General features: G+C 52.1%; 1 protein-coding gene across 8 annotated transcripts in view; it reads left to right on the forward strand.

Moving 5' to 3' along the window:
• ABLIM3 (actin binding LIM protein family member 3) overlaps positions 1–16,623 on the forward strand; it is a 131,852-nt gene that overhangs the window by 104,068 nt on the left and 11,161 nt on the right. For 3 of the 8 annotated variants that reach the window (XM_030572702.1, XM_030572701.1, XM_030572703.1), the window contains 10 exons: positions 1,282–1,340; positions 2,881–2,952; positions 3,435–3,590; positions 6,520–6,549; positions 7,606–7,735; positions 8,747–8,845; positions 10,943–10,993; positions 13,539–13,673; positions 14,016–14,080; positions 14,802–14,949. In XM_030572702.1, coding sequence (XP_030428562.1) covers positions 1,282–1,340; positions 2,881–2,952; positions 3,435–3,590; positions 6,520–6,549; positions 7,606–7,735; positions 8,747–8,845; positions 10,943–10,993; positions 13,539–13,673; positions 14,016–14,080; positions 14,802–14,949 — 945 coding nt within the window. Of the gene's footprint in view, positions 1–1,281; positions 1,341–2,880; positions 2,953–3,434; positions 3,591–6,519; positions 6,550–7,605; positions 7,736–8,746; positions 8,846–9,223; positions 9,307–10,942; positions 10,994–13,538; positions 13,674–14,015; positions 14,081–14,801; positions 14,950–16,623 lie in introns of those variants that run through there. The other 5 variants (XM_030572707.1, XM_030572708.1, XM_030572704.1 and 2 more) reach the window with 5 other exon arrangements.

Below are 16,623 nucleotides of genomic sequence, written 5' to 3' on the forward strand. Positions count from 1 at the left end.
AGAGGGTCTGTGAGCTTACACTGACCTTTACCAGCCAGTAATCTCGGGCTTTCGGAGCTAGAGAAGCTACAATAGATTGGAAAGGGAGAATTACGCATTGTTTTGAGGCACAAAGGATCATATTACAGCACTGGTCCAGTGCCTCTGCCCGGCCCTCCTATCCATCAGCCCCAGTCCAAGGACATTTCTGTGGCCACACTGTAATATAGAAGGTGCCCAGGAAAGTCAATAAACCTGACAAATCAAAGACTAACAGAGACATTGCTGGGTTTTCTTCCCATCCGTCAGAAGCTGTGCGGCTATGCCATCTAAATCTCACTCAGTATTCCATTGGCATGTCTTGGTGATTTGATGCAGACTCGCACCATTTACAGGCTCACAAGATCTCCCATTGACAGACTCATAGGTATAGGAGGGGGGTGTTGCACTGGCTTGTTATCTGTGGAGGCCTGGATTCAAGTTCAAGTTTGCATCACGAGTTAAAGGAGTTTGCTGGAATGTGCTTGGCACTGAACAAGATTCAGATCTCAAAACAACCCCTGCCCCAAAGACCTGACAATCTAAAACAGTGGCTCTCAATCTTTCCAGACTACTATATCTCTTTCAGGAGTCTGACTGCTCTTGTGTACCCCAAATTTCACCTCACTTAAAAACGACTTGCTTACAAAATCAGACATAAAAGTATGTGTCCCACCACGCTACTACTGAAAAATTGCTTATTTTCTTATTTATATCATATATTTATAAAATAAATCAATTGGAATATAAATATTGTACTTACATTTCAGTGTATAGTATATAAAGCAGCATAAACAAGTCACTGTATGAAATTTTAGTTTGTACTGACTTCACTAGTGCTTTTTATATGGCCTGTTGTAAAACGAGGAAAATATCTAGATGAGTTGATGCTGGAAGACTGCTGCGCACCCCAGGGCTAGGCGTACCCCTGGTTGAGAACCACTGATCTAAAAGATGCATATGACTTGCAGGCTTTGCTCCCAAGAACTCCAGTATTGGAACAGCAGGAGATGCGAAAGACCAGGATTGGGAATTCTCAGAAGAGCTTTTGGGGTCCAGGACTAGAATAGTGGGGGCAGTTGTAAGGCAGGATTGAAGTGCATCTGCAGAACTGCTTGCAGTTCCAGGACTAAGCTAGCTGGGTGTGCTGCCAGTCAGGATGGAGGGATACTATTACACCTGGTTCTGACTATGAGTGGCAATTTGGTCTCTTCAGTGGCAAGTTGAAAGGCTCTGATCCTCTGCTGTTCCCCTGGCTTTCAGGTTCTGAAGTGTGGCACCCGATCTGCAAACAGGCAGCGAGAGCAGAGAAGAAATTGAAGGTAAGCTGGAGCATCAGAGGTTCATGATGGAGTTTCTGTGAGAGGTGGCTGGGCCAGAAGCACGCTCCAGTGTGCCTCCAAGACAAGCAGACATGTCTGAAAGTGTCCCTGAGTGCTCTGGTCCCTGGCTGGAAATGAGTTATGGGGGGAAGGCCCAAACTGTGGGGGACCTGCCATACCAAAAACGCTGCAAGACCCTGGCCCAAGGGTCAGCACATTCGGCCTCCTGCTTTCCAAAGGGTCCTCGGCAACCCAGAACTTTGAGGATCCTCCTCCCACGTCAGAGGTTTTGCATTGCAGCCATCATCCTTCTAGCTATGGGGAGTCATGGGCAGGACTCCATTGGAAGAGCAGATGCGGCTCTGTAAATGTCTGCAGGGACTGCTACTGAGCAGTGTAAGGAGGCATCATTCCCCTATACTCCATATGCCATTTCCTCCTCCCTGCGGAGAGATGCTTGCAGCCCACAGAGTCAGAGACCGGCCAGACTCCTTGTGCTTTAGTGGGTGGGTGGGTGTTCTGATTGTTAAATTGTAGGTAGACACAAACCCAGGAATGTTCCAGGCCAGGAGAGCAGTCACCATATGGCCCATCAAAGCTGCCTGCCTTTGCACCCTTCATAACATCAGGATAAGCCAGATCAGCCCCTTGCTTCCCTGCTGTCTCAGTGACAGCTTGACAGCCACACTGCAGGATGCAAGCTTTGTAAAGTGCCTTTCCATCCTGCTGGAAAGTTTGATGACTTGGCCTGCTCAACCCCCTTCCTTGTGTGCTGTTCAGAAGAAGCACTGGGAGGCCTTTGTCCGTGGTGAGGCTGCTGGCCATGCTCACAGTCCTCAGGGCCTATTGAACATTCATTGTCAGTTGTGGTGCAAGATGCCAGAGCAATGCCGGAATAAACCATGCCTGCCAATTCACTGACAGGCCATTTTGGGGAGTGATCTGGAGGACTGAAATCATCGCCAGAAACAAACTTTTTATGGAAGCAAACCCACAGATTGTAACGGTCCTCCACCCTCTTGCCTCTTCAACCTTCCAATCCCTGCACCAAGTTCCCTCTAGTGTTCTCTAGCCTATATTGCACTTACTCACTGCTGCTCTGTTCAGTTAGCATTAGCTCTGATTAACAGTGGCCTGTGTGTCTGCAACCAGCAGACAACATGCTACATGTCTTTCAGAATCATTTGATTTTAATGTGCAGGGCCTATCTTGCTGGATCTGAATCTGGCCATTAAAGTGGACTGGACATCTTGGACTATGCAAACCCAGTGATTGGGAGGGAGAACAGAGGGCATTGCTGGGCAGTTTCACAGGGTTATAGCCTGCTGCTCAGGGCATGGGGGACATGGGGGTGCTGTCCTTGTCCTGGAGTTGGACAGTAGGGGAAAATTCAGCCCTGATATAAGCAAGTGAAATTCCATTGACTTCAATGGCGTTATGCCTACATTGTGCCAAGGCTGGATTTGGTCCCATAATCTCCATGATTTGAATGACGGACAGCTTAAATTCTGATCCAGTTTGTGGTTTTCTATGCACACAGCACAGAAGAACATCAGAAACCTCCATCTCGCCCCCTGGTTCCAGTATTGGTTCCCCCAACCGAGTCATCTGTGTAAGTACAGCTCTGCCACACAGTCTCCGATGTGATGGGGAAAGGGTGGCTCCATATGTTCCAATGGGGACAGGAGGAGGAGATCTCCCTGCTCAGATCCAGTTGGGAGCAGTGGATTCTCAGTTCCAATCTGCAATGCAAGGGATAGGGAAGGGGTCTTGGGGGTCTCTACCCTGAGAGTCTGCCTGCCTTGACCTCAGCAGGCCTTCTGTGATGAATGGGAAATCTCGGAAGAGTATTGCCAAGGCAGTTCAACACTATAACCCATCCAGCCCTTTCCCCACTGCTGCCTCTTCTCTTCCTGGGAGAATGTTGTGCCTCTCATGAGGACATCTTCTTACGTTTTTCCCTTTCCTGTGGTGGCACACCGGTTCTGTTTGCTCTGATGGGAGATTCACACTGTATATTCCGGCCTCCCCTTCCCTTTCTCCTCATCTTTCTCTCTGTCTCCATCTCTCTGCCTCTGTCTCTCCATCTCCTAGGCTAAAGTGGATAATGAGATCCTTAATTACAAAGACCTGGCAGCTCTTCCCAAGATTAAAGCCATCTACGAGGTGCAGCGTCCCGACCTAATTTCCTACGAGCCTTATCACAGATACACATCAGATGAGACGCTGGAGAGATATAGCTATGGGGAGGTAATGAGTCTTTTGCAGACAGGGCATTTGCATTTAGCATTTGCAGACAGGGACCTCAGGATCTGATGTTTTTCTGGGGGGTGGGGACAGGATGACACAGATTCTTATTACAGTTCTGTGGGTGTAAATCCTGAATAACTCCATTAGCATTAGTGGGTTACTTCAGATTTACAGTGGGGGAACCAAGAACAGAATCTGGCCCAGAACATCTCCAAGGAGGATTCTTGTCTGTTGTCTGGAAATCCAGGATGGGCCAGGACAGGAGAATCTTGGCCCCAGCCTCCTCCACTGTGGGCCACAAGAGTGAGCCAGAAAACTGCTACAGCATCAGTTAGCGACAATTTACGACTCTGCCCATGCTGATGGAGGCCATGGGCGATTGCTCACACCACGTAATCTGAAGGGAGTGCTTTGGGGAGAAAGGTGGCCCCAAGAAATGGCTCCTCTGGGGAATGTCACCCAGTGCATCTGAGCCCAGGAAATGAATGAGGGGAAGGGGTTGTCTCTGCAGCACCCTCAGCCCAGCACAGACTGTAAGGACAGATCTGCGGTGGGGTCACTCTACATGCACCTGAACTGCTCACACACCAAATGGTGCCGTTGAAAATCAGATCCTTAATTGCAGCTATTTAGGGTGCAGGAAGGCTCACCAGAGGGCCTGCTGCAGGGAAGCCTCACCAGTGTCCGCAGAGCAAGGGTCTAGGCAGGACAGCCCTTACCTAACACTGACTCCACTGGATGGGGACGGGAAGGGAGCAGGGGGCTGAATAGTGCTGTCCATGTCCACGGGGATATTAGAAAGAGCTGTGTGGAAGGAAACCAACACAGCCCGTGGCATGGGACTTCCCCTGCCCTAATCCTGTGGGCAAGCTGGGTCTGCTAGACAGTTTCACCCACTTAAATGAGAAGGAGATTAGTGCATGGATTTGACCTGGAAGGAAGCTAGATCCTGCCTAATCCAGCTCCCACTGAGGACTACAGAAGCTGAGGGTAGAATTGGGCCCTTTAAAATGGTCACAGAAGAGACCTTTGTAATAACCAGCAATGACTTCTCTGAAATCTCCAGTGTGAAGCAGGTGCCTGGGTTCATCGTGAGCCAGCCGTCCAGAGCACTCAGCTGCCTGTGCCCTCTGTACCAAGGTGGGAGCAGTGACGCTGTCCTTTGTGTGCAGTGTCCGGGAGCTGTATGAGGCTCTCACCTGCCCGGGAAGCATAGCTCAGTACACAGACTCACTGTGTTGTGTTGAGTTTCCTTTTGGCCTCAGCTCAGGGCCTTGGGGCACTGAGGGCCTGGTTCTTCTCTCTCTTACACCAGTGTAAATTGAGATTTAGTCCATGGAGGTCGCTGACATTCCGCAGTGTAAAACTGGTGTAGGCAAGAGGAGAATGGGGCCCTGGATTCTGGAAAGCACCATACGGGAGGAAGCTAAGAAAACACCCTGCTGGCTTCTGGATTCCTTGCACCTCTGCTTTTTCACTGTGGGTTTTTGTCCCAGGTCTAAGGGTGGTTGGCTTGTGAGCTGGCTAAGGCAACTGCCCCCTGAGGCGCTCTGCAGCACGGGGCGCTGGGGGCTCTGCTGCCTTTCATCCATATGAGCTGCGCCTGCAAATGAAGCAGAGAATGCAGGTTACCATGTCAGGGCCTCTTGTGGACAGCAACATGGCCTATGACACAGACAGGGATGGTATGCAGCAGCACAGACCTCCAACGCCAGGGGACAGTGCAACTGAGATGGCAACAGAAAGGTAGCATGGGAAGCTACTATGCGTCAGATGGCTCAGCAACATGCTGTTACGGAAGCCTTGCAAGCTGTAGGGTGAGGTTTGGAGCCTTTCGCTTTGGGTGGATCTCGCTGTATTTGCTGCTGTCTGGTGCAAAATCCTTGAATTGATTCAATTTTAGTGTGTTGTCCAGACAGCCCAGTGCTGCTCTTGGTGGCATCTTCTGACCCCTGTATGTGCATAGTAGGTCACAAAGCCATGTTTCATAGTGGGATGGTGTCTTCTGTGAACCCATCCGACCTCGCTTAGCTCCCATTTTTTTATATCCTCCCCATTGAGTTAGTTGCTGCTGTTTCACCAACTCCAAGGGAAGCACCATTGCCAGACATTAACATCTGGAGCTTCCCATGTTCAGCCCGTCCCTTCTCATCCTCTGAGAGTACTTCCCCTCACCTCCCTATCTGTGCAGCTGCTGTAATGTCATTATTTGAATGTGAAACTCAGACAGGTGGGAGAGAGGAGAAATCCCCTCTGAACACTAGGGCTCTGGGTTGGCAAGAGTAGGACCTTCTTGGACTTAGCATTGTATCTGGAGTCTTGCTACAAGCATGCAGAGCCAGACGCTCTGTGAACAGGTCAGACTCCGTAGACATGAGCAGGCAAGGGGTTGATTTACTGGCTCCAAGGGCTGGTTGTTTCAGTTGTTTCCGAACTGAGAAAGTGAAGCTTGGATGGCTTCACTCTCCCATACATTGTGTATCCCAGCATGGCCATGGGAGCACCTGCCTGCCAGCTCCAGTGAAGGGGAGGGAGGATATGCTGCACCAAATGAAAGAAGCTGAAGAATTCCCCCAAAGTCTCTTCCCCTTGGGGAGAAATGAGTTGCTCCCGTGAGTTCCTCCACCAGGCATTTCTCCTGGAGCACCGGCTGGATGGGATCAAGGCAGCCCCTCGGTGCTCCAGCCTGGACTCAGAGTGACTGAGGTGGAGGGGCAGGCTGCTATTTATTCCCCGTCGATGGAGCCTTCTCTCCCACAGGTTTCCGTCAGTGTCTGGCCCTTTTAATGTGGCTGTGGTTTCACTAAGAGGGCTGTAATTTTGGGCAGATGAAGTGCTGTGAGGCCTGGGTCAGTCACATTGCCCATTAATCATGTCTCTCTCTCTTCTCTCCCTCCTGTGCTGTTTCTGGACCTCCTGCCCCCTCCAGTCCCTTGGAACGCTGTCTCCGTATTCTCAGGTAAGTACACCATGCTCCAGAGACCTCTGGGACCGCAAGGCTGGAGGTGGGTGGGACCTGTGTGGCGTTATAACTGAAGGATTTGGCTGGACCAAGGGGACCCCTCATGCCTGACAATGGGGGTTCTGAATGCAGACAGCTGTTGGGCTGCTGAATCCCTTCTTGGTGTAACTCCATTTAAATCAGTGGAATTACACTGGGAGTGAATCTGGCTTATGATGCTAATGCAGTAATTCTACTGGAAGTCGCTTTCTTCAAGTTAGGTCTGGAGTGCCAGCCGCACAGTCCTGCCATGCTTGCCTGAGATTTCTCTGGAACAGGGAGCAGGGCCCATGTGCTCAGCCCTGGTGTAAGAGGGGGTAGTTCTTTGTCACCTAAAGGTGGGCCCATCTGTTGCATCTTGGAGCAATGTTGACAGTTTCTGGAGAGAGATGCATCCAGCCTTCCTTGGCCAAAGCAGTGGGGTGGGGGAGGAGGCATCCCTTTTTGGGGGACATTGTGAAGGGAACAAACAGGGAATTCTCCAGGCACTAAAAAAGTCAAACCACCAAATAATGGGAAAGTAGTGTTTCTCAGCTGCTCTGCTTACAAAGATCCATTGCAGGGGGACACATGACTCCAGTCAGCTATTGCTGTTAAGCCCCATGCATGCTGAGAGGAGCAGAGCTCACATGGGAGATGCGTGAATTGTCTCTAAATGCCATGTGGCTACTTCGCACTGTATACCCATTCCACAGCCACACACAGGCCTGTGTGCCACCCAGCTCACCACACTCACTGCGTCATTACATCACAAAGGCTTTACCCTGCCCTAGCTGAGAAGAGTCAGTGTCCCTGGCTGCCATGGGGGTAGGGTGGTGGGGGCGTTTCCCTGAAGGAAAGAGAAGACCCTGCCTTCCTGAAAAGCTGTGGCTCTGCCTATACAAACACCTCCTTCCCCCACTCTATGACTCCTTTATGAGGCCTTGTTTCAGCTATCTCCGTGCTTCAGAACCTGAGGCACATGCGCCTTCTCCGACTCATGCCCTTTATTCTCATCTCCTTTCACCCATCCAGGATATCTATGAAAGTATTGACATACGGCAGAGACGGGCCTCCAGCCCGGGCTACATCGACTCCCCCACCTACAGCCGCCAGGGCATGTCTCCCACCATCCCACGCTCCCCACATCATTACTACCGCTCAGGTAAGGACACTGGCCACCCACACCGCCAGGCCCGGCCCAGGTTAAAACAGCCAGCGGAGAGCAGCAAAGCAGCGTGCTGGGATCACAAGGACACTCATGCTTCTCCTGGAGGCCTTGGCCCTCCCTTTGGCAACAGCGCAAGTCATGTTGGGAAATCCCAACTCCGAACAAGGAGTTAAATTCGACAGTGCCTGCAGGATGCCGAGAGGGGGGATTTCCTCTCTGAGGGGTGTATGCCCTAGAGAGTGGTGGAGTGATCTGCCTTTGGCTGCCTCATGCACAATCCAGTTCAGCTAATTCCGCTCCCTGGGGCTTTCCTCCTGTCTCATACCCAACTCAGTCACAATGTCGCCCCATCACTACAGAAAATCCAAGGCGGTGGCTCCATGCCGGCACTGAAACTAGCGGCGCAGCTGATGCTTGACTTGCTTATCATGGGAACTGAGGGATGCATCAGAATGCATGTATCTGTCAACGCTGGGGGTGAATCCTCACACACACCCCAGACTAGCACATCTTCGGGTGAGGCAGCAGGGCACAGCTGTACCTTGAAATCTGTGGGGGGAATGGGCAGGAAAACCCAGAAAGAGATGAGTCTGGCAGACTTGCCCTCTTCTGGGTTTCCCCCCATGTTATTCAGTAAGGCTCCAACCCCTGTAGATAAAGCTCTTAGAACATTCGCCATCAAAGACTTTGCCATACCAGCGAGAATGACAGGGAAATCCTGGACAGGAGTTTTGGGCCCCTGCAATGGGTTCTGGGCTAGGCCCCTGAATGGCATGCACCTGTGGATTTCCCTCTGGTTCCCATCTATCCCCGTCTGTGAACCCTCAGCTCCTCCCTCACGATGTGTGTAGGAAACTCCACCCCCATCCATCCATCCCTTCTTCCCCAGCCATTGACTCACAGGTGGCTTGCTGCTCTTCTAACATGGCTGCATTTAACACCAGTTTTCTTTTGCCTCTTGTTCTCTCTCAATCACTGTCACTCCCTCCGATCCGTGCTTTCCAGGCACAGAGAGTGGGCGCAGCTCCCCCTACTATAGCCAGTTAGATGTGAGGTCTTCTACTCCAACCTCATACCAAGCTCCCAAGCATTTCCACATTCCAGGTAGGCTCTGGAGACCTCCAGCCTGTGAGGAGCACTGTGTCTATTGCATGCATGCATGTGCTGTACGTGTGTATCGCATGAGTAGCACCACTGCCTGCCTAGAGTCAGCTAGCAGCAGCAGGACATGTCCCATAGTAAAGGCCATCCATAAACAAGACCTGCAGCTTTAACCCCCCCTAAACTTCCCATTGTCCAGAGTCTGCAATACCCTCCCCTGCCATTTCCCACTGCCTCCTGCCCCCCACAAAGTGAAATTCCCTGTAAGGACCCTGCCCTCCCTTCCCTAGAGAATCACAAGGCAAAGCTTTTCTGACTAGAAGCTTTTCTACACCCATTTTTTACAGATGATTTATTTTATACTCCTCCTACTCCCCCTAGGGCCTGGTGCACCCTTCCCCCAGAGTCTTCTGGGCTTGCCTGATGGCTGCTCCCCTCCAGCAGGGACTCCAGGGGGCCACCAGGTAAGGCCCACTGCCCCCTCAATCCACCCACTGATCTTCTGAGGGGTTGGGAGGGAAACAAGCATCTATCCAATCACTTCTATAGGATACACAATAGGGCAGCAAGAAGGGACTCACTCCCCCTCCCAGCTGCAGTCACAGGGACAGACTGGACCATTCGTCAAATCCAAAACTATCCACTCAGTCCACGTAAAGCAAACCCACCCTAATAAGTTCAAGGGACCTTTGACCTGTCCCCCCTTCTAAAGCCATTTAACTGGCTCTCAAGTTCATCTTCGAGATGGGCCTGAACCAAACCCCCATATGTGAGTGGTGGGGTGCTGACTGCAAACCTAGATTCCTTATGTTGCAGTTCGCCCTTGTCTCTAGAGTGGGCCAAGCTGGCAACCTGGGACTAAAGGCACCCAGATTTTGGGGGAGGTGTTTAAAAAATCCAGGCCACTTATAGTATGCACATACATAGTACAGAATTAACATCTCTCAAGGTGGCTACTGGACTGGAGCTGCAGCCTCACAGCCTTCTCCTCATGCTCACCCATGTAACCAATCCATGGCCGCAGCCACCACCATGGTGACCAGCTCTACACACGACCAGGGGTGGCTCCAGGCCCCAGCACGCCAAGCGTGTGCTTGGGGTGGCATGCTGCTGGGGGCGCTTTGCCAATCACTGGGAGGGTGGTGTCCCGCGGCTCTGGTGGACCTCCCGCAGGCAACCGGCAGAGCGCCCCCCGCAGCATGCCATGAAATGTCTAGGGCCACCCCTGCACACGACCCTCTATCTCGACCCTCTCCCTTTCCGGCAACCTCACTACCACAGCTATATGTGCGGACTGGAGCTCCCCTGCCCCTTTGCTGATGTCTTTTATGGATGGCCCCATCCCTGGTCCGCCAGCTCGGCTGATAGGCCCTAGCGCTGGTAGGGTAGCTATAGGCACAGTCTCCAGGTAGCTTCCCCTTCCCAGCTAGCTCTATTTCTCCCTTGCTGAAAGAGGCTTTGGCTGATGTTGGTTTGCTCTCAGGTAGATCATGGATAGTTCTTCTAGATGCCTGCGCCCCTAAGAAATGACCTCCCTCCTGAAAATCCATCAGTAACAGCCCACTCCATGGGGCTGACTGACAGAGAGGTACTCCCAGATCCTTGGTCTCTACGTGTCCCCTCTCCCTCTTCCCCTCCAAGACACCTTTGTCTGAGAAGAACCAACAGTGGGGACAGGAAGGAGAAGCATCTGCCATTCTGTCAGTGCATGGTGTTAACACAGAGCATGCTCACTGCATGTCTTCTAGCACACTCACTTCCTCTCTATCCTAGGGTTTTCTGTAGCACCCATCACCATAGTATCTGGGTGCTTAGCTTCCAAAAGAGGTTTAACCCTCTTTCTCCCCCACCTTATAAGCCAAACCAGACCCTGATCCATCTTTGATGAAATGCCTTGGAACTAGGTTGCATTTTTTTGCTTAAAGTCCATGGAGGTGAAAAATGTTGTACGTAACAGATGAGTGACTGTGAGTTTGCATCTCCTCTTCCATGCTCTCTCCATATCCACTGCTCCCGATAAACACACACTGACTTCCATGTCCTTTCTCTTTCTTTTCTTTTCTTTTCTCTCTTTTCTTCTCTTTCTCTTTTTTCCTTCAGCTGCCGGAGAGAGTAACATCTACAGGAAACCACCCATCTATAAACGACACGGTATAGTCTGAGTGTTGCTTTGGGGTGATTGCCAATACTTAATAGTCCTGGCATCGGAAGGGCCAGACAGAGATTAGGGACGAGTTACACTGCTGAGTAACTCCTTGGACTGGGACAGGGTTACTCCAGATTTATACTGGTATGAGACTGAGATAAAATTAATCTAGGACAGAGGGGAATGGCATCATTAGGCAAAGAGCCAGATCATGGGGCTGCCCTGGCAGGCGCAGGGGGAGGTGTTGAGAAAGGCTGGAGGCGCTGGCAACCATAGTGGCTGCACTTCCTCGGTCGTGGGACTTAGTGCAGGCACAGAGCTGTGACATTTCACGTTGCCTTCAGCAAAAAGTCCAGGTGGTGGGAGTGAGAAGTTGAGTAGCACAGGAGATCTATCTGCTTACCGGTCACTTGGGGTTCAACCCCGTCCTCAGATATGACACCAGGTTAGATATTTGTCTCCAGTGCTCAGCAGTTGCCAAAGATGGGAAAGCAGGTGCTGTAGGTCAGGACTGAGGGATGGCATCAGAGTACAGGGGGACGGGGACTGGAATGGCTGGGGATGAGAGGGTGCTGCAGGTCAAGAGCCAGAAGGGCATTAATAGCAGAGCACAGGGCAGGGCTGGAATAGCAGGAGTCCTGTGGGTCAGGGTGCACTGGCAGAAGTGTGAGGAGAGAGGAGTGAGCAGTACGTGCTTTTTTTTAACACTAGCTATAATATAAATTACCTGGAAAAAACTAAAAAGGGAATCCCAACTTCCTGAAAACCTCTGACCATCCCAGGTGGACATGACAGATTGAAAGAGAGTGTCGGTAACCTGTAGAGAGGGCTGGGGCTGTGGGAGTGGGGGATGTCTGGGGAGGTGGCACAAGGGCACCTGGCACCAGCCAGGCCCTTGCTGAGGAGGGCTTGTTGTGTGCTCACCAATTTGCTTTGTGTAGCAGCTTTCCCTGTGAAACCGTAACTCTGTCTCTCCTTTCTCCCTCCCTGCGTCTCTTCTATTCTGTCTGCCTAACACCCCTAACGCCCCCTGCTGGCTGTCTGCACCCCTCTGCGCTGTAAGTAGCTGCCTTTGCTGTGCTCTCCTGACTGACCCCTGGCATGTTACTGGGGAGCTCTGAGCACTCTTAGCTGGTCAGGCCTTGAGGTTGAGTTTGGCACCGTCTCTCTCAGGTCACCATATCCAAGGTGGCAGCAATCCTGCAGGGGTGCCCTCTGCCCCTCGCATGCTTGCTGAGGAAGAGACTAGCTCTGAAGAGGCTGCCATTTTGTTTTCTTAATGGTGGAGCAGGAGCCTCCATTTGCCGTGTTGCCTGAAGCCAACCTAGAGTCCTTTTGTGCAGGGAGGAGACCCCATTCCACTGCTGCTGTGGGTCATAGCTCTTCAGCACAGGAGCCATGGGCCTGTATTCATGGCTCTAACTAGAGCCAACGACATTGTGCTTGGGACTCTCCTCCCATACACACGACGCATCACATCCCCTCCTCAGCCTGGTACTTGCCAAAGTCACCTCCCCCCATCCCTTCAAACATGCCCTCTGGGAAGCACACTCCTTCCCTCTGCCCTGTCCCAGGGGTGTGCTCCTTGCCTCTGGATCTCTGCTCAGGCTCCCAGGTCCCCATGGCACTTTTACTGCCTTTTTCTGGTGATGACATTGCATTTCTGAGCGAGGTTACCTAGGGAGGGAGGAGCGGCTGATCTCAGTAGCCCTTGTGTTTTCCTGCTTCCTTGGCTGATGCAGTAGGAAAATTGTTGGTTAAAGAGGAAGAGCAAGAAATTAGGACCAGCCAACATCATAGTGGGCTCTGGATCAGCACCATACTGGCGGCTACCTTGTAACTCAGCCTGGCAGCCAAAGGCTCTGCATCATGATGTCATGGCATTTGCACCTCAGCGCCTTGGACCCGGAGCAAGATGCAAGGCTGGCATGGAGTGCACGGGACAGAGCCCTTACAATCAGAGTGCTTGGCAACCTATTCCGACCCATTTTGTACAGAGCAGCTGTTTGCAACTGAGCCTGGGGCTTGGTGCTAGGAGCTACAAGGTTCTGTTCCCAGTTCTACCACTGCCCTGCTGTGTGACCTTAACTTCTCCTCTCTGTGCCCCCACTTCACCATCTGTAGAATGGGAGCGATGATACCGACCTCCCGGCGGTGCAAGGTGTGATCAGTTAACGTTTGTCCAGCACTTTGATCATGGACTATTACCAATCAAGACAGGAGACCTCAAGCCACTGGGGAGAGTGGAGCAGGGGGATGTGCCACGCCCACAGCTGGATCTCCAGGTCTGGTGGATGACCCATCAGCCTCAGCCAGCTTGCTGCCTCCATTGGTTGCCCTTTACTTGGGGGACATACCTGGCCCCTCAGGCTTTGGAGAGAAGCACCGCCATAACTGTTATCTCCAAACTGAAGCCTGCTGGGAGGGTTCCGCTTACTGGAGCTGGGAGGCACTTGATTGTTCTGTGTGGGACGTTCATGGTCACACTGACACCATCTCCTCCAGAGCTTGGGTCTCCTTCCTAAATCTTGTGCTCTGTTGCTTTTGCAGACAATCCACCGGCAGCTACGAAAAGCAAAACCAGCGAAGACATTGCACAGTCCTCCAAATACAGCCCAGCCTACTCCCCGGACCCATACTACCACTCCGAGTCCGAGTACTGGCCTTTCCAAGGTTCACCCAAAGGTAACGCAGGGAGCCAGATCTGTCCTGGGTGTGGCCAAGGCCACGGGAAACCTAATAACCTCCTCATGTGTCATTTTCTGGGAGGTGTTGGCTTTGAGCCCTTATTCCCCAGAGAAGGCCTAATGCTGAGCGCATGTAAGTTAAATCGAGGGTAGGCATTGATGGAAGACGATGACACGTTTAGAACCCTGGACTGTCATCTGAAGTCCCCTCAGCCTTTGGGTGATTTGCCGTGCACATTCACCCTGGGGCCCATCGCTAGCAATCCTGCCTGGGTGTCTGCCTGCTGTTTGTATTTGTCCATGTTGTGCATTTGACTGGGTCTCCCCCATCTCCTTGCAGTACCACGAGCCCGCAGATTCTCATCAGGGGGAGAAGAGGACGGATTTGACCGGGGGATGCACAAAGTGAGCGGCTGTTTCCATCCTTTCCCCACCTACCCACTGGCATCTCCTCTCAACTCCTTCCCTGAGAGAGAAATGCAACAGAGGAGATGAGAAGGGAGCTGGCAGCAAGGTTGGAGGCCACAGGCCCTGGCAGGGATCATGGCAGAGAGCCAGGAAAGGCTACCTTGGCCCAGTCTTCTTGTTTGGAGATCATAGCTGGAGTAAATCTGTGGCATGTGCCTTTTCCAGATGCTTCTGCCCCAGGAGTGGGTCTTGCGCCATCCACATATTGTGGGCCCCTCTGTTCCAGGCTCTGTCTGGCCTTCCCAGGGGAAGCCGATGCACTAAGCCACTCAGGCCCACTTGTTCTTTGGTGCCTTCCTTTCCTTCATGGACTTTCCCCTCCCTTGTGCAGGCACCCGCAGACCTCTGACTTTGGCCAAGAACCCTCTGCTATGAAATGTGACCAGGGGGAGCGTGGAGTTGCCTTATGGGGCAGGTGTTGCTTGGGGAGAGGAAGGAGCCATTGTGATCACCAAGAGGCACCAAGCCCTCTTTGCTGGCTGGGTGCTGGGTTGGATGTGAGAACCACAGGGAGAGCTGGCCTTACCCCAGGAAAGTCCAGCGTTAGTGGCATTGTGTGCTGACACTGTGGCGGGGTAGTGCTGCCGCTGCTGGTTGGCAGAGAACGTCCCACCTGTGTCTGAAGTGTATTTCTTTCCATTTCCCCTCATGGGCCTAGATCCAGAGCGGCATCGGCAGGTTGATCCTGAAGGAAGAGATGAAGGCACGATCCAATTCTTACGCTGACCCCTGGACGCCACCTCGCAGCTCAGCCAGCAGCAGAGAGGCCCTGCACACAGCCGGCTATGAGAGCTCACTGAACGGCTGTAAGGAATGCCAAGAGCACCGTAGCAGCAGTGGGCAGGCTTCTTGGCTCACACAAAATGAAGAGCTTATGGTTTCTATTTGGTTGGGAGCTGGCTGACATTTGGGTTGTGAATGAGATAAACAGACTTTCACCCCCGATGCCCAATCCAGCCATGTGAGCGTAAAAGGATCCACGAGGCTGGCCAGCAGTCTCTTCCAGCAGGGGGCTGTTCTATGGGCTGGGGGTGAAATGAGCCGGTGGGTCTCAGACTATGTGGCCACTTCACAAAAATCAGCCATTGGCTTTGCCATCTCTTCTTTCTGCCTCATACTGTGTTCTCATTCTACTTCCATTACAAGGGCACAACCTGGCATGAGGTGTTGGCATGGTGGGGAAGGAAGGACATTTGAACCAGTGCCTTTCAACACGGCTGGAGAGGTTGGATGTTTGTAAGGGACATAGTTTGCCCCAAGAAATTAGTTTTGGACAGTTCGTTCCCCTGATGACTGCATCAGGGAACCATCTGTCCTTTACACATGTGCCCCTAGGCAGCATGCTGGGCCCAGTGTTTGGGTCTGTGCTTCAGGTGTTTGGTTCTTGTGTTTGGTTTTTTGAATGCCTCAGGGAGCCAGAATAACATCATATCGTCTGTTAGGGTGTTTGAGTGCCTATGGTGGAGAAACCTTGAGGAGACCTGAGCTTGTGTTAGTTTGGTCCCATAGCTATATCCATGAGGCAAAGAAATGCCCATGACAAACACAAAGACAAATACATCTCCTGAGATCATTGGGCTTGTCTGAGTTTCTCTGGGAACCCCATGTCATTGTGAGTTAGGGTTGCATGTCCCTAGGGCTGCCACACGGTCAGTCCCACCTTCATTTTCTGTGGACTGGGGAATTCAGATCTACAAAGGAATTACACACCTGCAATTGCACAGGCTGGTCACTAGATGGCACCATACACAATTTGCCAGCTCATCCTCTAGTTGGCCTCTTGGTTGAACTGAGTTCCTCTGAAGGACTTTGCTGGCTGCTCTGGTTCTGATGCCCCTGCCTGCTATGGGGTCTCAGTAGTGCCAGTCTCTGAAAACAGGGATTTTTCAGGGCTGCCTGGAGTCAAGTCCGTCAGGCACAGGTTAGGGAGAGGAGCCAGCCCATGCGCAAGCCCTGCCGCTCTGACTGAGGTCCCATAATAGCATCAACTCTCGGGGGGAGGGAGCAGCAGAGGCAGAACCAGCTGCCACTGTGAACAAACAGGACAGCGGCTCTCCATATAACCAGAGTAACTGTGGCCTTAAAAGGAGCTCTGAGCTGCCCAAGGCTGCAGTCTCCTCAAAGCTTTAGATGTGGTCTCCCCTCTGCAGATGGGCAGAGCCACCTCCCTCAGCCCCAGTGGCCAAGCCTGCAAGATGCTGCGGAAGCAGCTAATAGTGACATGGAGGATGGGCCCACCTGAATCCCTGCTCTCAGGCCTTTGCAGAGAGGGAGCATGTCTAGTGGTTACAGTAGGAATCTAGGCATCAGAAGCTCTGGGTTCTAGTCCCCACTCTGTCACTAACTTACTGTGTGACCCTTTCTCGCTCTGTGCCTCAGTTTCCACATCTGTAAAATGTAGGCTAATCCTTCTGGGGGTGGGGCAGGGTTGCATTAATTTAAATGGAATAAAGGGCACCGAGAGTTAAAGGTGTTAACAC

The sequence above is a fragment of the Gopherus evgoodei genome, chromosome 8, assembly GCF_007399415.2.
Source record: "Gopherus evgoodei ecotype Sinaloan lineage chromosome 8, rGopEvg1_v1.p, whole genome shotgun sequence".
NCBI classification, from domain to species: domain Eukaryota; kingdom Metazoa; phylum Chordata; order Testudines; family Testudinidae; genus Gopherus; species Gopherus evgoodei.